Source organism: Phoca vitulina, unplaced genomic scaffold (assembly GCF_004348235.1).
Source record: "Phoca vitulina isolate PV1807 unplaced genomic scaffold, GSC_HSeal_1.0 scaffold14, whole genome shotgun sequence".
Classification (NCBI taxonomy): domain Eukaryota; kingdom Metazoa; phylum Chordata; class Mammalia; order Carnivora; family Phocidae; genus Phoca; species Phoca vitulina.
In genome coordinates this window covers 36364426-36387256 of record NW_022589717.1, presented here as the reverse complement: position 1 = coordinate 36387256, position 22831 = coordinate 36364426, and the positions used below count along the sequence as shown (strand labels likewise).

At 34.9% G+C, this 22831-nt stretch overlaps 1 protein-coding gene across 4 annotated transcripts in view; it reads left to right on the top strand.

The window, feature by feature from the left end:
- FSTL5 (follistatin like 5) overlaps positions 1-22831 on the top strand; it is a 726034-nt gene that overhangs the window by 568367 nt on the left and 134836 nt on the right. For all 4 annotated transcript variants that reach the window (XM_032413109.1, XM_032413108.1, XM_032413107.1 and 1 more), the window contains exons 9-10: positions 13788-13949; positions 18387-18521. In XM_032413109.1, coding sequence (XP_032269000.1) covers positions 13788-13949; positions 18387-18521 — 297 coding nt within the window. The remainder of the gene's footprint in view (positions 1-13787; positions 13950-18386; positions 18522-22831) is intronic.

The window sequence follows — 22831 nt, the reverse complement described above, 5'->3', positions numbered from 1 at the left end:
TTCTCTGATTGACTTATTTCACTCAGCATAACACACTCCAGTTCCATCCACGTCATTGCAAATGGCAAGATCTCATTCCTTTTGATGGCTGCATAATATTCCATTGTATATATATACCACTTCTTCTTTATCCATTCATCTGTCGATGGACATCTTGGCTCTTTCCACAGTTTGGCTATTGTGGACATTGCTGCTATAAACATCGGGGTGCACGTACCCCTTCGGATCACTACATTTGTATCTTTGGGGTAAATACCCAGTAGTGCAATTGCTGGGTCGTATGGTAGCTCTATTTCCAACTTTTTGAGGAACCTCCATTTTGTTTTTCAGAGTGGTTGCACCAGCTTGCATTCCCACCAACAGTGTAGGAAGTTTTCCCTTTCTCCACATCCCCGCCAACATCTGTCATTTCCTGACTTGTTAATTTTAGCCATTCTGACTGGTGTGAGGTGGTATCTCATTGAGGTTTTGATTTGGATTTCCCTGATGCCAAGCGATGTTGAGCACTTTTTCATGTGTCTGTTGGCCATTTGGATGTCTTCTTTGGAAAAATGTCTGTTCATGTCTTCTGCCCATTTCTTGATTGGATCATTTGTTCTTTGGGTGTTGAGTTTGATCAGTTCTTTATAGATTTTGGATACTAGCCCTTTATCTGATATGTCATTTGCAAATATCTTCTCCCATTCTGTTGGTTGTCTTTTGGTTTTGTTGACTGTTTCTTTTGCTGTGCAAAAAATTTTATCTTGATGAAGTCCCAATAGTTCATTTTTCCCCTTGCTTCCTTTGCCTTTGGCGATGTTTCTAGGAAGAAGTTGCTGTGGCTGAGGTCGAAGAGGCTGCTGCCTGTGTACTCCTTTAGGATTTTGATGGACTCCTGTAACACATTTAGGTCTTTCAACCATTTGGAGTCTATTTTTGTGTGTGGTGTAAGGAAATGGCCCAGTTTCATTCTTCTGCATGTGGCTGTCCAATTTTCCCAACACCATTTGTTGAAGAGACTGTCTTTTTTCCATTGGACATTCTTTCCTGCTTTGTCAAAGATTAGTTGACCATAGAGTGGAGGGTCCATTTCTGAGCTCTCTATTCTGTTCCATTGATCTATGTGTCTGTTTTTGTGCCAGTACCATGCTGTCTTGATGATGACAGCTTTGTAATCGAGCTGGAAGTCCGGAATTGTGATGCCACCAGCTTTGCTTTTCTTTTTCAACATTCCTCTGGCTGTCTGGGGTCTTATCTGGTTCCATACAAATTTTAGGATTATTTATTCCATTTCTTTGAAAAAAGTGGATGGTATTTTGATGGGGATTGCACTGAATGTGTAGATTGCTCTAGGTAGCATTGACATCTTCACAATGTTTGTTCTTCCAATCCATGAGCATGGAACGCTTTTCCATTTCTTTGTGTCTTCCTCAATTTCTTTCATGAGTGTTTTATAGTTTTCTGAGTCCAGATCCTTTGCCTCTTTGGTTAGATTTATGCCTAGGTATCTTATGATTTTGGGTGCAGTTGTAAATGGGATCGACTCCTTAATTTCTCTTTCTTCTGTCTTGTTGTTGGTGTATAGGAATGCCACTGATTTCTGTGCATTGATTTTCTATCCTGCCACTTTAATGAATTCCTGTATGAGTTCTAGCAGTTTTGGGGTGGAGTCTTTTGGGTTTTCCACATAAAGTATCATATCATCTGCAAAGAGTGAGAGTTTGACTTCTTCTTTGCCGATTTGGATGCCTTTTATTTCTTTTTTGTTGTCTGATTGCTGTGGCTAGGACTTCTAATACTATGTTGAATAGCAGTGGTGATAGTGGACATCCCTGCCACGTTCCTGACCTTAGGGGGAAAGCTCTCAGTTTTTCCCCATTGAGAATGATATTCGCTGTGGGTTTTTCCTAGATGGCTTTTATGATATTGAGGTATGTACCCTCTATCCCTATACTCTGAAGAGTTTTGATCAAGAAAGGATGCTGTACTTTGTCAAATGCTTTTTCTGCATCTATTGAGAGGATCATATGATTCTTGTTCTTTCTTTTGTTAATGTACTGTATCACGTTGATTGATTTGCGGATGTTGAACCAACCTTGCAGCCCAGGGATAAATCCCACTTGGTCGTGGTGGATAATCCTTTTTATGTACTGTTGGATCCTATTGGCTAGTATTTTGGTGAGAATTTTTGCATCCATGTTCATCAAGGATATTGGTCTGTAATTCTCCTTTTTGATGGGGTCATTGTCTGATTTTGGGATCAAGGTAATGCTGGCCTCATAAAACGAGTTTGGAAGTTTTCCTTCCATTTCTATTTTTTGGAACAGTTTCAGAAGAATAGGTATTAATTCTTCTTTAAATGTTTGGTAGAATTCCCCTGGGAAGCCATCTGGCCCTGGGCTTTTGTTTGTTGGGAGATTTTTGATGACTGCTTCAATTTCCTTAGTGGTTATAGGTCTGTTCAGGTTTTCTATTTCTTCCTGGTTCAGTTTTGGTAGTTGATACATCTCTAGGAATGCATCCATTTCTTCCAGGTAATCTAATTTGCTGGCATAGAGTTGCTCATAATATGTTCTTATAATTGTTTTATTTCTTTGGTGTTGGTTGTGATCTCTCCTCTTTCATTCATGATTTTGTTGATTTGGGTCATTTCTCTTTTCTTTTTGATAAGTCTGGCCAGGGGTTTATCAATCTTGTTAATTCTTTCAAAGAACCAGCTCCTAGTTTCGTTGATCTGTTCTACTGTTCTTTTGGTTTCTATTTCATTGATTTCTGCTCTGATCTTTATTATTTCTCTTCTCCTGCTGGGTTTAGGTTTTATTTGCTGTTCTTTCTCCAGCTCCTTTAGGTTGAGGGTTAGGTTGTGTATTTGAGACCTTTCTTGTTTTTTGAGAAAAGCTTGTATTGCTATATAGTTTCCTCTTAGGACTGCCTTTGCTGCATCCCAAAGATTTTGAACAGTTGTGTTTTCATTTTCATTAGTTTCCATGAATTTTTTTAATTCTTCTTTAATTTCCTGGTTGACCCATTCATTCTTCAGTAGGATGCTCTTTAGCCTCCATGTATTTGAGTTCTTTCCGACTTTCCTCTTGTGATTGAGTTCTAGTTTCAAAGCATTGTGGTCTGAAAATAGGCAGGGAATGATCCCAATCTTTTGGTTCTGGTTGAGACCTGATTTATGACCTAGGATGTGATTGATTCTGGAGAATGTTCCATGGGCACTAGAGAAGAATGTGTATTCCATTGCTTTGGGATGGAATGTTCTGAATATGTCTGTGAAGTCCATTTGGTCCAGTGTGTCATTTAAAGTCTTTATTTCCTTGTTGATCTTTTGCTTAGATGATCTGTCCATTTCAGTGAGGGGGGTGTTAAAGTCCCCCACTATTATTGTATTGTTGTCGATGTGTTTCTTTGCTTTTGTTATTAATTGCCTTATATAATTGGCTGCTCCCATGTTAGGGGCATAGATATTTACAATGGTTAGATCTTCTTGTTGGATAGACCCTTTAAGGAGGATATAGTGTCCTTCCTCATCTCTTATTACAGTCTTTGGTTTAAAATCTAATTTGTCTGATATAAGGATTGCCACCGCAGCTTTCTTTTGGTGTCCATTAGCATGGTAAATGGTTTTCCACCCCCTCACTTTCAATCTGGGGGTGTCTTTGGGTCTAAAATGAGTCTCTTGCAGACAGCATATCAATGGGTCTTGTTTTTTAATCCAATCTGATAGCCTGTATCTTTTGATTGGGGCATTTAGCCCATTTACATTCAGGGTAACTATTGAAAGATATGAATTTAGTGCCATTGTATTGCCTGTAAGGTGACTGTTACTGTATATTGTCTGTGTTCCTTTCTGGTCTATGTTGCTTTTAGGCTCTCTCTTTGCTTAGAGGACCCTTTTCAATATTTCTTGTAGGGATGGTTTCATGTTTGCAAATTCCTTTAGTTTTTGTTTGTCCTGGAAGCTTTTTATCTCTCCTTCTATTTTCAATGACAGCCTAGCTGATATAGTATTCTTGGCTGCATATTTTTCTCATTTAGTGCTCTGAAGATATCATGCCAGTCCTTTCTGGCCTGCCAGGTCTCTGTGGATAGGTCTGTTGCCAGTCTAATGTTTCTACCATTGTAGGTTACATATCTCTTCTCCCAAGCTGCTTTCAGGATTTTCTCTTTGTCTCTGAGACTCATAAGTTTTACTATTAGATGTCGGTGTGTTGACCTATTTTTATTGATTTTGAGAGGGGTTCTCTGTGCTTCCTGGATTTTGATGCCTGTTTCCTTCACCAAATTAGGGCAGTTCTCTGCTATAATTTGCTCCAGTATACCTTCTGCCCCTCTCTCTCTTTCTTCTTCTTCTGGTATCCCAATTATTCTAATGTTGTTTCGTCTTACAGTATCGCTTATCTCTCGAATTCTGCCCTTGTGATCCAGTAGTTGTTTATCTCTCTGTTTCTCAGCTTCTTTATTTTCCATCATTTTGTCTTCTATATCACTGATTCTCTCTTCTGCCTCATTTATCCTACAGTTAGTGCCCCCATTTTTTATTGCACCTCATTAATAGCCTTTTTGATTTTGACTTGGTTAGATTTTAGTTCTTTTATTTCTCCAGAAAGGGTTTCTCTAATAACTTCCATGCTTTTTTCAAGCCCAGCTAGTATCTTTAAAGTGATGATTCTGAACTCTAGATCCGACATCGTACTAATGTCCGTATTGAGTAGGTCCCTGGCAGTTGGTACTACCTTTTGTTCTTTTTGTTGAGGTGATTTTTTCCATCTTGTCATCTTGTCCAGAGGAGAATAGATTAATGAGAGAACAAAATGCTAACAGGGTAACAACGTCCCCAGAAAATATACTCTAAACAAATCAGAAAAGACCTGAAGCCAGGGGAAAAGAAAGGGAAAGAAAGAAAAAAAAAAAAGAAAAAAAAAATTAAAAGAAGAAGATAAAGATAAAAACAAACAAAAACAGAACAAAAAAAAAAACAGAATATGATCAAATATGATCAGGCTGGTGCATAGATCAGTGCCACACACTAGATTTTGGGTGTATTTTGGTCTGTTAGAAGAAAGTGCCTCCCAAAATTTTAAAGAAAGAAAAACTTATATACGTACAAAAATAAGGGTTGATATGATGAAGGGATGGAATATGATTGTAAAGATGAAAAGTATAAAAAAAAATTTATAAAAGGAATTGATAAGAAGTTGTTTGAAAAAGAAAGGATTTAAAAAAAAAGAAAAAAAACGGAGAGAATGTGATCAGGCAGGAGAGTAGAACAAACCATACACTAGAGATTTAGTGTATATTTTGAATCTGTTAGAAGAAACTATCTCAAAATTTTAAAGAGAGAACAATTTATATATATATGCCAAAAATAAGGGTAACTACTATGAAGGGATAGAATATGACTCTAAAAATGAAAAATAAAAATGTTTTTTAAAAAAGGGATTGATAAGATGTTGGTTGAAAAAGGGAAAAAGAAAAATTCAAAAAAAAAAAGACAGTTAAAAAAATTAATTTTGAAAGACTAAAGAATCATGGTAAAAAAGCCATGGATTCTATGTGCATTATTCCCCTAGCGCTGGAGTTCTGCCGTTCTCATTGATGGGTAAACTTGGTCTTGGCTGGCTGTTCTCGCTGATCTTCTGGGGGAGGGGCCTGTTGCTGTGGTTCCCAAATGTCTTTGCCGGAGGCGGAATTGCCCTGCCCTTGCTTGGTCCGGGCTAAGTAATCTGCTCGGGTTTGCTCTGGGGAGCTTTTGTTCCCTGCAAGATTTCCATACAGCTTTGGAGGCTGAGAGTGAAAATGGCGGCCTCCCAATCTCTGCCCCGGAGGAGCCGAGAACTCGGGGCCCCACTCCTCAGTGCGCCCCCAGAGAAAAGCAGTCAGTCACTCCGTCTCCCCGGTCTGCAGCCTCACTCCATGCTCACCCGGCCTGTGACCGAGCATTTCTATCTATGGCACCCAACTCTGTGTGGAGCCTCCAAACCCAGCAGATCCCTGCAGTGCGCTCCTGCGCTGCTCCTCCTGGGGAAGGAAGGTGAGTCTCCCCGGATCTGCCGCTTGTTGGGTCCCAGCTGGAGGAGCAGTGGCCTGACTATGCCACGGATCACAGTTTATGGCAACCCCGAGCTGAGAGCCCGCTCCTCGGCTCTGTCTCTGCAGCTGGCTTCCCTACTCCGATACCTGGGAGCTCTGCCGCACTCAGGCACCCCCGGTCTTTCTGTGACCCCGAGGGTCCTGAGACCACACTGTCCCACAAGGGTTCCACCCCCCACTTAGCCACTGGAGCGACGTCCCTCAGCGGAGCCGACTTCTAAAAGTTCCGATTTTGTGCTCCACGGCTCTATCACTTGCCAGAAGCGGCCGACAAAGGCCCCCTTCCCCGCTGTCTATCCTCCCGAATATCGCCTCAGATTCACTTCTCCGCATGTCCTACCTTCTAGAAAGTGGTCGCTTTTCTGTTCAGAGAATTGTTGCTATTCTTTTCTTCAATCTCCTGTTGAGTTTGTAGGTGTTCAGAATGGTTCGATCCCTATCCAGCTGAATTCCTGAGACCAGACGAAATCAAGGTCTCCTACTCCTCCGCCATCTTGTTCCGCCCCCTGCCACACATTTTAATATTACATTGAAAGACATATGTTTTCTCTATCTTTTTAAGCTCTAACTAATGCAATTGTTTTTCTTACTCTCCAGTCACAAAAACCCTTTTTACAGGGCACGTGTGCACTTACTAGTTATATGGCCAATGGGGTACAAATGTGATTGAGGAAGAGCTTAGAAGATTCACTCGACCTGTTTAGAATTATTTTAGAGGCAGCTTTGAATAAATCTAGTTATATATTATATTTAGATAGGGTTTATATTTACATCTTAAACATTAAACAAGTTTGCAAAATGTGTCTTGCTTCCATTTCCCTTTCTCTAGTCCTGGCAGATATGACTGATCAATTATAACTTTTCTATCCCATTGAACCCATGCGTGGGTTTAGGCCACTTCCAATTTGGATGTCTAAAAAGTCCATTTCTACTAATCAATTGGTATTGACTAGTGAAATTACATACATTTGTTATTTCTCCTATTAAGTCTCACTCATTCTGCATGTAATAGCAAAAATATGATTTCTGGAAAAAGTGTGTGAGTTAAGACACCTAATATTTCAACTTGCCATACATTGTTTCTTTTAATCAATTTAATTCTAGGAAGGGTTTCAAACTTTATAAATGGGGAAACTGAGACTTAGAGAAATTACATATTTTATCCCTTCCAGCATAGAGTGCTAAAAATACATTCAGATTTTCAGGTGTGTATGTGGAGGGGTTGTTGTAATGTATCTACTGCACACTCCGTGCCTCAAATAATTTGAGATCTCCTGAAACTTTAAATTAAATATATATTAAACGAAGGTAAATAATGTCTAAGAAAAAAAACAAAAACAAAAAAACAGTATCCATCATGTGCCAGACATTAAATTATCTTTTTCATTAATTCTTTCTTCATTGATTTAGAAAAACAACATTCTATATTATTACCTTGAATGCTTTGGCTAGGTTTTGTTTCAGAGAGCATTTCTGTAAATGATGGCTTTTGACATTTTTTTTAAAATTGGGGATTAAAAGGGCCACTAACTTTAAGGATCAGTAGAATAGATGTGAGTTCATTAAACTAGGATAGACTGCTGTCCCTTTCAAAATATCTTAAAAAGTTGTGATTTGTTAAAATACTGCAGGATAAATAGGGAGACCCAATAGAAAAATCACAAAAGTTTATGACCATAAGTCTGTTTTTGTTAATTTATATTTCGCCTCCAACATTCGTTGCATTCTCTACATTTTTATGAAGGCTGCAATAATGTGATCAGAGAGTTTTGTAATATTGACAAGAGGCAGTGTGAAAGTCATGAATATAAAAAGACTGCTTTGGGACAAAGTTAAAGAGAAATTGATGGCTTTAATAATGTCAGAGACAAAAGACATTGGACAAGCTCAGTAGCATTTAAAATATTTATTAAACTCTGTCTGTAATTTTTCATAGGAAAGTTGCTTTAATGACAAAGGAAGTCATAATACAAATAGAACAATCCAGATGCCACTGTGAGTCAGCACTACTTCAGAGCCATTTATATTCTTACCCTCAAGCTTTCTTAGAACTTTTCTAACAGTTGCAGCTGTGTGAATAATTTGTGGAAGAGCAGTGATAGACTCCTTCAAAAGAACACAAGAAAATGGCATCAAGAAAAAAAAAAAAATATCCAATGTTTAGTTGTTTACATACCAGTGACCTGACAACTCACCTTAAATTCATTTCTGTTTTCAGTAGGATTGCAGTCACTGTATTGGGTCAATGATCTCTGCTTCCTGACTTGAAAATCAGGCTTCCAAAGTACCCAGGTTATGCTGTTTTTATACTTTCTGTAACAATGCAGCGATTTCTAAAGAAAGATCACAGAATAAAAGTTAAAGGATGAAAAAAGCAGGGCTTAGTATTTATAGATATCTATTTTTTTTCATTAGATCGTTTCTAATACTAGATTAGAAAGATGATTAGATTCTATTAGATACTTCCTAATATTGAGAAAAACACTGATTTATTTTAATACAAGGAAGTTATTATAGCCCTTTAAGAAATATATCCATCAATCTTTACTTAGTTTTATATGTATTAATATTATTCAATACTTTATGGTTTTGAGCTGATAAATCTTCACAACTGATTCCATATAGACCCCAAAGTTTCCAGGAAGAAAGATCTAGTAAAATATACTTATACTAGTTACTAGATCTAGTAAATATACTTTATACTAGTAAAATATACTTATACTATTTTCTTTAGCTTATCTACCTTTTTGATTCTAAATTTAATGTTTAGTATCAGAACCCCATTCCCATTTTAATTGCTATAACTAGTTAAAAAGTATTAGCCTTAAGTATGTATTCTTAGAGCAACTAGTCCTCCATATACAGTATCCAATTACTTATAGTTTATGCTCTAAGAACCATTAGATAAATTAAATACAATTTTATTGTATTAGTTCAATATAGTCACAAGATGATAGTTATCTTAACTGGCTTACGGAAAGAAGTAGTTCAGTTTCCTTGAGAAGTTGCATCCATTTGAGGTGAATTATTAATACCTCTCCAAATTACTATAAATGCACTGATAATTACTTGATCTTTACATTTTAAAATATAATTTTTCAAGGACCTCAAATATACCTTATATATAACTGCTAAACACCTAATTCAGATTTTATATTTAGATTCCAAGTAGTCAAATTCCTGTAGTTATGTGTATGGGAACATTTATTTTATAATTGTTACCAGATAAGACAAAATGCGTTTTTTCCAGTGTTCATTTGGCTAATTTCAAAACCTGAACTCAATACTCACTCAACGTGTTAACGTATAAAACATAGCATATAAGAGATGGAGAGAGAAAGTCATCTACCACAATTTGCTTCACTCAGAAGTTGCTCAATAAATATTTGTGTATTATCCTAAAATTCAGAATAAACAGATCATGTTTTATGTGTTTCTTAAATTTTATTCATGAATAAATTTCACATATTTACATCCTTTTATATCTCTTTTTTTAAGTGACAGAAACTTATTTGATTATATTTTATAGAATGATATTGAACAATATGTAATAATCTCAACTACTTGACGTGTTTATATACATATAAGCACATAATATTATACTATTTAATATAGATATCATTTGACATTATTAGATAATATTATATCAAATAAACTGCTTCCTGAGTAATTTTGGTGAGACATTGAATATCATTAGGAAATTTTCAGTGTATAGACACTTACTTTTAAATATTACCTTTGGCTTAAAATATTGGGAGCCTTATTTAAAGATTTTCATGATAGCACACACAGACTGGATTCTAAATCCAATGTGAAAACTCTTTGGTGGCCTTCATCAGTTTCTTTATTCATGCAACACTAACAGCAAGGAAAGACAAGTTCATAGAATGCACTTTCTAACAAAAAATGACTGTAACAAATGGCTTGAAATGTTCTCTGGAGGATTATTGACTTTTTAATTCAAGCTGCCATCAATCCTCATTTATATTTCATAATATGTATCTCGGGAAAAATAACCTACTTTTAAATGTGTAGCTTGTCACTGAGGTTAAATAGTTGTTATGCCAATCACTTATCCTTCAATTATGTGTAAGTTAAGAGATATTTTTCAGACCATCACTTGATAGCAATATACTAAGCATATTATATGAGTATTGCTATTTTTTCAAACTACGATATATCTAGTTGGGTATAAAAGTTCAATATGGCAAAAATTATTATTCATTGTTTTCCTTTCAGTTCACATGCAAATGTGTCAATAAAGTAGAAACAAGTAGGAACACAGGGAGAAATTGAACATCTTATTTGAAAAGTTGTCCTTTGGGGAGTATCAGTGACAATATAGATGACCTATATAATATCTACATTTTTAAATATGAATGATGTAGAATCTATTGTTATCATTGAGTTGATTGATGTGCTTCATTTCAAACTAATTTTCAATATATTTAGGTCATCTCAATTTTTTGCTATTCCAAAGAATGTTGCATGAAACATTGGTCCTTGCTTTGGCTACAAGTTTTGTGTCAAGATACATTTTCTTCTCTTAAATGTTTATTGAGAGAGTAGTTTTCCATTTTGGCACTCTATGTAAGTCTTTTTAAAAAGCTCATCTCCTAACTCCTGAGTTGTTAAGAGATTAGAGATTAGGTCTGAGTATTTGAAAAAAGTCTCTTTACTCCAGATCTTATGGTAATGTGGTTTTGCTGGAAGTATATTATCGTATCTCCTTAAAAAGTTATTTACTTGAACCTCCAATATAATAAAAAGGTACAAAAAATACTGTGTGCTTTTAGATATATACCAAAAGCCTAAATATGTGCTCTATGTTACCAAGAAAGTATGTGCAGAAATTTTATGAGGACTATTTTTGAAAACATATTTGACATTTCAAAAGGCACCATTTAAGTAGTCATCAAGGCTAAAAGAAATCAGAGCCTGGTTTCGCTCCCATTATTGTTGTGGATGTTTGTGTATAGCGCGTTTGTTTTGAATTATATTTAGGAGAGGATGAAAGTATGCAGCAAAAATCTGGTGCCCAGAACTTTGGAAGTTTATTATTTTTCTCCTCCAGAAACTATGAAAGGCAATTCACAAAGTCAAGACCCGGCTTCGATTTGAAAGGATTACTGGGCATTTCTGAGTACCCCTTCCTTCCCTTTGTCTCCATGTTAGAGCTGATATGAGTCTAGTTTAAGATCTTTACTGTATAGCCAAAATGAAAGGGCCAGTAGGATGATAAGCGTATCTGTAGTCCTGATTGTGGCTTCAACTAGTCTCTTGGTTTGAATTGCTTTTATAACTTCAGTAAATCTAGAAGGCTGATGTTTATTTGTTAGTCAATTTAATTTGTATATACAATGGCCACTCTAGTCGCTAGAAAGAACAGTGGTGAAATTAACTTTGGGCTAGAGTTGAGAGCCTAAAGAGAGTCTCAGTCTGGTCGTTGACCTTGCATCTTTGACAGGCATTCCATTGGGTGAAAATAAAAGAAATCACGCAGTTCAAAGTATATTAGTTAACCAAAGAGCAAGATGGTCCAGGTGAACATTTCTGTCCATTGTCTTTTGCTAAGATAGCTCCAGCAGAAAATTCTTGCCCTGAGAGCCAGGGTGTTTTCTCCTTATTTACCAAGTCGTATTCTTACTAAGGCAAATGCAGGGTACATATGTTCTCATGGTCATTCTAAATAACAAATGCTAAAGTGTGAGCGTGAATAAAAGATATGTAGTACGGCTGTAATACGCATTTTGAGGAACGCTTCATGCTCTACAATACTTTTATCACTCAACTATGCAAAGGGATATAATGATCAAATAAGATGAAACCTCTTCTACCAAGAAACTTAACTATATATACTAGCAAACAATAAATTATCCTAAAACTTAGTGGCTTAAAACAACAAACATTTATTACCTTATGTGACAAGAACAGAACAATAGAGATATGAGATAATAAGTAGAGAAATGAGACAACTAAAGAATTGGAGAACAGTTTAGCCAGGTGGTCCCAGTATTAGATCTTTTCTGAGGTTGCAGTTTCCTTGGAAAATGTATATTTAGGTACTTTGCCCATGTTTTAATTGCTTTTTTCTATTAAAGTGTATGAGTTCATTGTATATTTTAGATATTAACCATTTATCAGATAATTTGGTTTACAAAGAGTTTCTCCCATTCTGTAGGCTTCCTTTTCATTATGTTGACAGTTTCCTTTGCTATGCAAAAGGAGTGGTTTGCCTTTTGTTGCTGGGTTATAATAGCTCATTATATATTCTGGATACTAGTATGTTATCAGATATAATTTGCAAATATTGTTTTATTCTGTGAGTTGTATTTACACTTTGTTGATAGTGTCCTTTGACGCACCTCAAATTTTAATTTTAATGAGGTTCAATTTATTGATTTTTCTTTTGTTGCTTGTGTTTTGGGGTCACATTTAAGAAACCATGGTAAAATACAAGGTCAGGAAGATTTACCCTTGTTTTCTTCTAAGTGCTTTATTATTTTAGCTCCTACATTTAGGTCTTTTATTAATTTTGAGCTAATTTTTATATATATTTTGTGAGGTAGGGGTTCAAGTTCATTCATTTCATATGGATATCCAGTTGTTTCAGCATCAGTTCTTGAAAAGACTATTTCTTGGCATCTATGTTGAAAATCAATTAACCAAAGATTAATAGTTTTATTTCTGCATTGCCAACTCTATTTCATAGGCTTAAATTTTTTTCTTATGCCAGTATCACATTGTTTTGGTTACTATATGTGTGTGTGTGTGTATACTATATGTATATATATGTATATATATTTGTATATATACTATACACATACTTTGTAGTATATTTGGAAATTGAGAGGTATGAGACCTCCAGTGTTATTCTTTTTCAATGTTGTTTTAGCTATTTGGGGGTCCCTTGTGATTCTAGATAAATCCGAGGATTAGCTCTTCCATTTCTGCAAAAAGAAAAAAAATGCAGTTGGAATTTTGATAGGGATTACATTGTATCTATAGATCAATTTTTTTGGAGTATGGTCATCTTACTGATAATTCTTACCAATTCTTACTATCCTACTAATTAATTATTTCAATTCATAAACACATGACTTTTCATGTAGTTAGTTTTTCTTTAAATTCTTTCAACTCATTTTGCAGTGTTCAGTGTAAAAATCTTGCACCTCCTTGGTGAAATTTATTTCTAAATATTTTATTTTTTGGATACTTCTGTAAATGTAATTGTTATCCTGATTTTTTAAACATGCTGTGGTAAGGAAAAGATTTTCATTCTTTCTCATTTTTATATTCATTTACTTATTTATATAACTGAATTCTTTAAGTCTTATTTAATTCCTTATTTTCTTTATAATTGCTAATTATTTTAATGCTCAAATTTTCTCATATTTGGCAAATAAGAGTCCCTTTAAGTTAGCTTTTGTATTTTTTTTTTTTTTTGATGTTTCTATCATCCTTTGAAAACTTCTTTTATTACCAAAACGGGATATCCCAGACTCAGCTTGTATTTTTCCTGGCATAGTCTCAGAATAACTTTTATGTAAGGAAAACTGGCACATTTTTGCAGATGATGATATTTGGAAACTAAGATCTATAGAAATATGTATCATTAAAATATATAATTGGCAATTTTCTCATATTGCAATTTTTGGAAAATCAAAGAATATGGCTTACTAATTCAATTTTTTCCCCATTTCTTCTTGTAGTCCCTCCAGTAATCCGGGTGTATCCAGAGAGTCAGGCTCGAGAACCTGGGGTAACTGCAAGTCTCAGGTGCCATGCAGAGGGGATACCAAACCCTCAGCTTGGCTGGCTCAAGAATGGAATTGATATTACACCAAAGCTGTCCAAACAACTCACACTTCAAGGTGCATTTTATTTGCATTTTTTCCTCTTAAATGACCATGTAGAAACTTTATACTAAAATTTATAACAAAGTTTACATGATTTAAAAAAAAAAAAACAAACTAGCTGATGGCAACAAAATGTCATGCATATGAAAAAAATATAATTGTTCTTAAGACATTATATTTGAAATAGAATCCATTAGTATTTTTAGTTTTTAAATAACAGTCTTGTCATAATTAATTATATCATTATTTTGGCAATAAGTAAAATATTATATTATGTATCTTTTAAATACTTGTCCTATGAATTATAACAGATTTGCTGAACAGAATAGGTGGATTTCTTCATAGAATACATTCTGAAGGGATCATTTAAATGTTTAAATCATACTTCATAGAGAGTGTCAATAGGATAGAAATTCCTTAGTGAATATTTTGTAGCATACCTTGCAAATGAAGAGACAAGAAAAAATGTTACTAAATATGTTTCACACTTACATTGTTTAAAAGGTATGAATGTTATTATTGAATTTTAATATATAAAATATTCTAAGTTTTAACAGTCTAATATGTAAATATATTTAATTATTATACAGATTATAATAATAATGAATATGTGGTAAGTAGAAAGCAAAAAAAATTTGTAATGTCAAATAATCTAAATAATGCAAAAGCAGTTGCATATATGTTGATTATACTAGTAAGTTTAAAAATGTATAAATCTTATTTCCACTGTCAAGAGTAGAACATGACAAGTTGTTCTACTGGAGTATCTGTTGCATGACATTATATTCTTTATTGTATACTTTAAATTCCTTCAATTCATGCTAGAAGCGAATGCATTTCCATTTTTGCATTATTTGTACAAGCATAGACTTCACTTCTTGTTCCACTTTAACAGTGAATGTTCCAATATATGTTTTTAAATAAATCTTTTGACATATTTACTAACTTATTTTTGCAAGTAAAAAATGTCATATGAAAGTAATTGTGACATTTACAACCTAGATCCTACAAATCTCTATATTAATAGAAGTAAACCCCCAAAATTTACATGTTTACATCTACTGATTACATCTTTAGTGCCTATAATCATAGAAAAGGATTGATCTGATTAACAGAAATTAAAGTGAAGAAAGTTCTAATTAGTTTCTGATTTTGTCATCTCTTACCCATTTAATAGCAGTAAACCATATTAGATGAGCATATTATATCTTTGCTTCTAGGAATATACAGAAAGGCACATTTGGGGGGTTGGTTACACTCCAGATTCAATAGTGAAAGAGTGGGGGCCTTTGTAAGGTAGCTATTATCATTTTTTAAAAGTGAGAAAAAAGCTGCAGTTTTGAGAGAATGTGACAAATGAAAAGTGAGTAGGAAGCAGGACCTAAGAGATAAATCTGGGTGCATAGGCGTGTTAAATTCCATGTGATGACATGTTACCAAATACTATAGTTGTTTCATTATCCATTTACTCAACAAATGCTTAGTTAGCATTTACATGTGCAGTCCAAGTCTAGGCACGGACTGAATACATCAATGGATGGGATGATATGTTAATGAGAGGTAGTAAAATCCTAGAAGAGCAAAAATGTTTAACTGGAAGGCAAGTCAAGATAAATAACACGAGGAGACTAAAAATCAGCAACAAACAAGAGAACAAGGTGATCCTACAGAAGAAAAGAAAACGAAGTATGGGAAAGAGTTCAACAATGCCAAATGCATAGAAAGGTCAAGGAAAGTCACTGAAATGTATTCATGGGTCAGGTGATTAGTTTGGCCTTTTGACATTTAGAAAAAACAGTATTCATAGCCATCAGTCTTCAGTGGTTTTAGAAATGAGAAGGAGGTAAGAAAGTATAAAAATCTCTCCAGATTTTGAAAGGAGGACAAAAGAAAAGGTAGTTGCTGTTGATGGAAAGGATTAGGACTAATGAAGATATTTTTTTCTTCTTAGACAATACATCAATTTGAAGAAATACTAGAAAAGAAAAAGATGTGCAGATAATGGAGGTGGGGAAGGATGACCAAATAATTGTAGAAATCAGAAAGAAAAGGGATTTTCCTTAGAAAGAAACAGAGAGTTTCCTTTGAGAAGTAAATAAATGTGAAGATGTAGATGGATATAGGAAGTTGGCTTTCCTTGTTTTCCCAGCTTTGATTGAAATATAATTGACAGAGTATTGTGTAAGTTTAAGGTATAAAATGTGATGATTTAATAAGCATATATACTGCAAAATGACTTGGGTTTATTTGCTAATTACATGTATGCACTTCATGATTTAAAAACAAGGTCGCTTGCTTGGGGTGAGAAGTTAGGATGGGAAACATCAAACAGAGTAAAGATTTGAACTAAAAACGGAGCAGGAAATGAAAGGCATGTATCTGTAAAGATCAAGTGAAGTGAATACCAAGTAGCACTGAACATCCTGCAAACTGAAAACTCTGAATTTGAAAATTCGTAAATTTGCTTATGCGGTCATCTCTTAATGTACTCAAAAACTAGATGCAGAGACACTAAGTGCAGAGATATGTCAGCTTATTCTAGTTTTGGCAGTTAGTAAGACATGTGTTAGAATGATAAATGGACGAGGGAATTGCTAGTTCTGGCAATGGAGTTGAACACATCTAGAAATGGTAGATTATGTAGAGAAGGAGGAAGACAGAGTATAAAGGTTAGGAGAACATATAACAATATTGAGAAGAGAACATTTGAAAAAGGAATAAATTGACTTTGATATTTCAAAAAAATCTAGAGAATTTAGGTTGTTAAGTGTGTGGGTCTTGAGAGAAAGAATGTTCTTTGGAGAGAGCCATATTTCATGCAAAACAAGAAGCTGATGCAGGCTTAAATACATCGTTCACTCCTTATCTTTTAGAGCAGGGGTCTGCAAACTAAGGTCCACAGGCCAAACCTGGGAAGCTGCCTATTTGGTAAATAAAGCTATTTGGGGGGCTTTGTTTTTGTTTTTAGAACATAGCCACACTCACGTTTTAGAATATTGCTCGTGCTGCTTTCATGCTGCTATGACAGAGGTGAGTAGCTGTCACAGATACTGTATGGCCCACAAAGCATAAAATGTTTACCCAGCCTTTAACAGGAAAACAAAACAAAACACCACCCCCCCAAAAATGGCCAACCTCCGTTTTGGAGTAGTGATTCTCAACAATGGATGGGGGAATGGAGATATGCATTACCATCTGTAAAGTGAGAAAAAGGTTCAGGTTATCCGATTGGTTATTCCTCCCCAAACACTCACCGCCTTTCCAGATCCCATTCACATCCCTTGAGAGCCACTGGCTCATTCCCATGCTCTTTTTCCCATTAGTTTTCTATCTTCTTTCCCCAAACAGGGCTATGGATTATTTTGTCCCTTATCTGTCTTAAATAGTCATATTACTTTCTGTCGCACATGGCGCATAGTGTCCTTGTGATTGGATAATATGGAACAAACACACACAGAATCGCTTAAAGAAAGAATGAAAGTGAAGTAAAAGAGAAAAAAAAAGAAACCTAAACAAATGAGTACAACAAACACTGAATTTTAGAGTCTGATAGGTGTCCAGCCCTTATCTTTTGAATTGATGATTTTCATAAGATCATTTTATGAGTCTCTGATTCTGCTTCTGATAATTACGTATTATTTAGGACAATTAAGAAATAATACATATAAAAGCACACGGTATATTTCCAACATATAGTTGGTGGTTAATTATACCCTGGTATCCACATTGGGGAAAGCAACTAGTTATTCAGGGTTTAGCTTAAGAAATTATTTTACCAAGATTTAAAAGTTGAGCTAATTATTCCCTCAATCCTTTGGTTATTATACATTAACTTATCAATTTCCATATTATAATATTATTTATGTGTATTTCTGGCAAAAGACAAATCTTGCAGACAAATCATGTGTTATTATCTTTCTGTTTTCCTTACCTAATAATTTCCTTACCTTCTAATTCCAGATATAATACTGGTTCAGTAATGTACCTGATAAGTGGCAATCGTACTATACTCGCGTGATGTAGCTCACTGAATTTCTTTATGAAAAGTCTTTTTAGCATATTCTCCTATATATAAACCATATTGCTATTATTTTAAAATTCTGTAAAGCTTAGGGCAAAGTGGATTCTGAATACTAAAAATAAGTATACAAATGGAATTAGAGTTATCAATATGAAATACTTAATGAAATGTGGGAAATAGGAAATAAAGATAAAATACGAAGCGTGTGCATTTGACATAGAGTTTTGGGCTCTCTGTAATAGAATGACAACACAGTTTATGAAACACTTGAATGCTTTTGGAGTAATTTGGCATGCCTCCAAAGCACGGAAGTAGAAAGGAAAATAGTTTAATTAGGACAAGCTAAGAGAACTGCTTGACTGTGTAATCGGAAAGCACTGTACCAAAACTGAAATCGTAGTTTACAAGTTGCATTTGCCTTCTGTTTTCAGCAAACGGCAGTGAGGTTCATATAAGCAATGTGCGCTATGAAGATACAGGAGCATACACTTGTATGGCAAAGAATGAAGCAGGAGTGGATGAAGACATCTCTTCTCTTTTTGTGGAAGATTCTGCTAGAAAGACCCGTATGTATTGAACACTTACATGCACAGTGCACACACGTGCACACGTTGTACTCGACTTTACAATTAGGCTTTTTTTTCAAAAAGCAAAAGCACCAGAAAACTCTGCAAAATGAACAATGTGTTTAAAAAAAAACAAAAAACAGTTTCATGCATAGGAAAGCTAAGAATCTTAAAGTATTAAAATCAGATTTAAGAATTAAACAACCTTGTGAAATTTTTAATACAACACTAGAATGATTTTGTCTCCTTTGCAAGTGTGCCTACTATGTTTCAGGTCCTGTCTTCCCATTCACCCGTACAGGAATTTAAATTCCCTGCAAAATCCCTTTTCCAAACGACATGGGGATTTCAAGATCCCAAGATACAGCAAAGAGGCATCCTATAGGTGTAATAAATTAATATCTTTCTTTTTCTGTCAGTTGCCTTGCAGTCGGTGGCCCACGAGCTGTACCGCAGGGCTTCTCTGCGGTAGGCACTGGTGACTGCCACCCTAAGACCCTCACTGCCCTGGCTCCGACATCAATCCCTGGTCAGTTTTCTCCATTCAGGGCTAGAAATCCTTTGCCATTGCTGTACGTGCATGTTACCTGGTTGTATCATGAAGTAATAAGAAAAAAAATATACCATTCTTTTTTAAAAAGATATTACTTAGTGAAAGAGATATGGATAGGGTAAGGAGGCTACAGATGGATTTTTAGTTACAGCTGAATTGCTTGGAACTCAAAGTCTTCTTGTAGCCTGTGTCCAATGAGCTCTCTATGGGAAACCCCACAGTCACTTTCTTCTCCCAGTCTGTATATGCCACAGTATGGTTGTTTTAGGATTGGGTCTGGATGTACTTGGAATGACTATTGTCCTTGTTCTTCAGTCTGATTTGTTATATCCATTCACAAGTCTTATTAATCTAATTTGTTGAAGGGCCCTGATATTTGGAGGGCTCTCTAGTTTGGCATGCTTATTTCTCTGAACCAAGTTTTTGAACAACGTTAAAGCATTGTCTTAGAATCTTATTTCTCTTTAAATCAATGAGTACATGTGGATATTAGTGGAGCCAATGGGAAAGAAGGACCTTATCTAAGTCCTGACTACCAGTGTATCTTTGTCTATATTTGGTCTGGCTAGGACAACGATCATTACAAGCAAATATTTAAAAAGAAAATTCTTAAGGTAGAAAAACAGAAAAGAAAGATGGATTTAATGACCTGGATAAGGTCCACCATAATTTGTCTACTCCTTTTATATATTTCTGCTAAATACCAATATGCAATTCACTTTCTGTTAAAAAATAATTTTAGGTGACAAGTAATTGGATACTTTGGTTTTCTTTGTCCTTTATGATGACATTTGTGACACAGATTTTAATTTCAACTCTCTATTCTGATTTTCTTTTAATGTTGGTAAAGTACTTTTCATTTCCCCAGTTACAGCATTAAAACATCTAGCCAGAGTTCCTTTAATGAGTGAATCACTTACTATTTACCAGCATGTAAATTTAAGGACAATTTTAGAGGAAGATTTAATATAATTTTATTCATAAATTTAGTCATATGAATGTGTTTGTTTAATTATAAACAGTTTCTGAGATCATGTTTTTATTTTATTTTACTTATTACTTTAAGCACTTAGGTCAAAATAATACATTTTTAATAATTTTTGAGATTTATGTTAACATGCTATTAAAATCAGAAATAACATTTTTTTTTTTAATAAGTTTTAGCAAAGCAGGCCTTCCTACATCTATATTTATAGAACTTTCAAAGTCATCTTATAAGAAATAATACAAGTGAAAGATTTGGAGTGTTTTGTTCCTAAGTCTGGGTATAAATTATTTATAGATGTTCCTTATGTATTTAAATTATGTAACATTTTCAAGGATAAAAGGAGAAAACCCAGGGGGTGCCTGGGTGGCTCAGTCAATTAAGGATCTGCCTTCAGCTCAGGTCATGATCCCAGGGTCCTGGGATCGAGCCCCACATTGGGGCTCCCTGCTCAGCGGGAGTCTGCTTCTCCTTCTCCCTCTTCTTTCCCCCCCTTCTCATTCTCTCTCTCTCTCTCAAATAAATAAAATCTTTAAAAAAAAGAGAGGAGGGGCGCCTGGGTGGCTCAGTCGTTAAGCGTCTGCCTTCAGCTCAGGTCATGATCCCAGGGTCCTGGGATCGAGCCCCGCATCGGGCTCCTTGCTCCGCGGGAAGCCTGCTTCTCCCTCTCCCACTCCCCGTGCTTGTGTTCCCTCTCTCGCTGTGTCTCTCTCTGTCAAATATATAAATAAAAAAAAAAAAATTAAAAAAAAAAAGAGAGGAAACTAACAGATTTCATTTTTTAACTTAATTAATTCATTTATTTTGGTAAGAGCACAGCATAAATTCTACCCTCTTAAGTTTTTAAGTGCATGACATTTTATTGTTAACTATGGGCACTAGGTTGTATAATAGATCTCCAGAACTTATTCATTTTGTATAACTGTAACTTTATACCCATTGAACAACTCTTCATTTTTCCCTCCTCCACATAACCTCACAACCACCATTGTATTTTGTTTCTATGATTTTGACTCTTTTAGATAACTCATATAAGTGCAACTTTATAGTCTTTGTGTTTCTGTGACTGGCTTGCTTCAATTAGCATAATGTCTTTCAGGTCCGTTTATGTTGTCACAAATGGTAGGATTTCCTTCCTTTTAAGGTGAAATAATATTCCACTGTATGTATACACAATGTTTTCTTTACCCATTCATTTGTCAATAGATATTTGAATTATTTCCATATGTTGGCTATTGTGAATGATGCTGCGGTGAATGTCTGAGTGCAGATATCTGTGATCATGATTTCAGTTCTTTTGGATATATTCCCAGAAATTGGGTTACTGGATCGTATGATGGTTCCATTTTTATTTTCTGAGGAGCCTCTATGTTTTTCACGGTGACTGCACCATTTTTCATCAATGCCAACAGGGCACAAAGTTCCAATTATTCCACATCCTGCCAATGCTTTTATCTTTTGTTATAATATAACCATCCCGACAGGTGTGAGGTAGTATCTCTTTGCAGCTTTGATTTGCATTTCTGATGCTTAGTGATGTAGAACACCTTTCATATACCTACTGGCCATTTGTATATCTTCTTTTGGGGAAATGTCTATTCAAGTCCTTTGCCCATTTTTTTTTTTAAATTAGGTTGTTCTTTTTTTAATTTAGTTATTGAAGTTCCTTGTATATATTTGAAATTAAACACTTATCAGACATATGAGTTGAAAATATTTTCTCACATTCCATAGGTTGACTTTACACTCTCTTGATTGTGTCTTTTCCTGTGCAGAAACTTTTTAGTTTGATATAGTCCAACTTGTCTATTTTTGCTTTTGTTCCCTGTGCTTTTGATAAAATTATAGGCCAATATCCCTGGTGAACATGGATACAGAACTCCTCAACAAAATATTAACAAACTGACTGTCATAGCACACTAATGAGATCATGCACCATGATCATGTGGGATTCATCCCTGGAATACAAGAATGGTTCAAACTGTGCAGATCAATAAATGTGGTTGGCACATTAAAAAAAAAGAATGAGAGTAAAAACCTCTTGATCATCCAATAGATGAAGAAAAATATTTGACACACTCTTTCATGATAAAAATGCTCCACAAACTACACATGGAAAGAATGTACCTCAACATAATAAAGGTCATATATAACAAGCCCATCATACTCAATGGTAAAAAATGGAAGTCTTTTCTTCCCAGATCAGGAACAAGACAAAAATGCCCAGTCTCACCATTTCAATTCAACATATCCCTGAAAGCCCTAGCCATAACAATTAGGCAAGAAAAAGTAAAAATAAAAAAAAAAGCATTCAAATCAGAAAGGAAGAAGTAAAATAGTCTGTTTGCAGATGACATGAATGTATAAATAAAAAGACCTACAAAGTCTCCACAAACAAACTGTTAAAGCTAATAAACATATTCAGTAAAGTTTCAGTGTACAAAATCAACATACAAAAATCTGTTGTGTTTCTATAAATTAAAATGAGATATCTGAAAGGCAATTAAGAAAGCAATCCCACTTAGAATAGCATCAAACAGAATAAAGTACTTGGGAATAAACTTCACCAAGGAGGTGAAAGACTTGTACACTGAAAACTCTTATACATTAATGAAAGAAATTAAAGATACAAATAAATGGAAAGACATTTCATGCTCATGGTTTAGAAGAACAAATATTGTTAAAAATGCTCATACTATCCAAAGCAATCTATGATTCAATGTTATTTCCACCAAAAACACAATGAAAATAGAATTTTTTTGGATTTTTTTG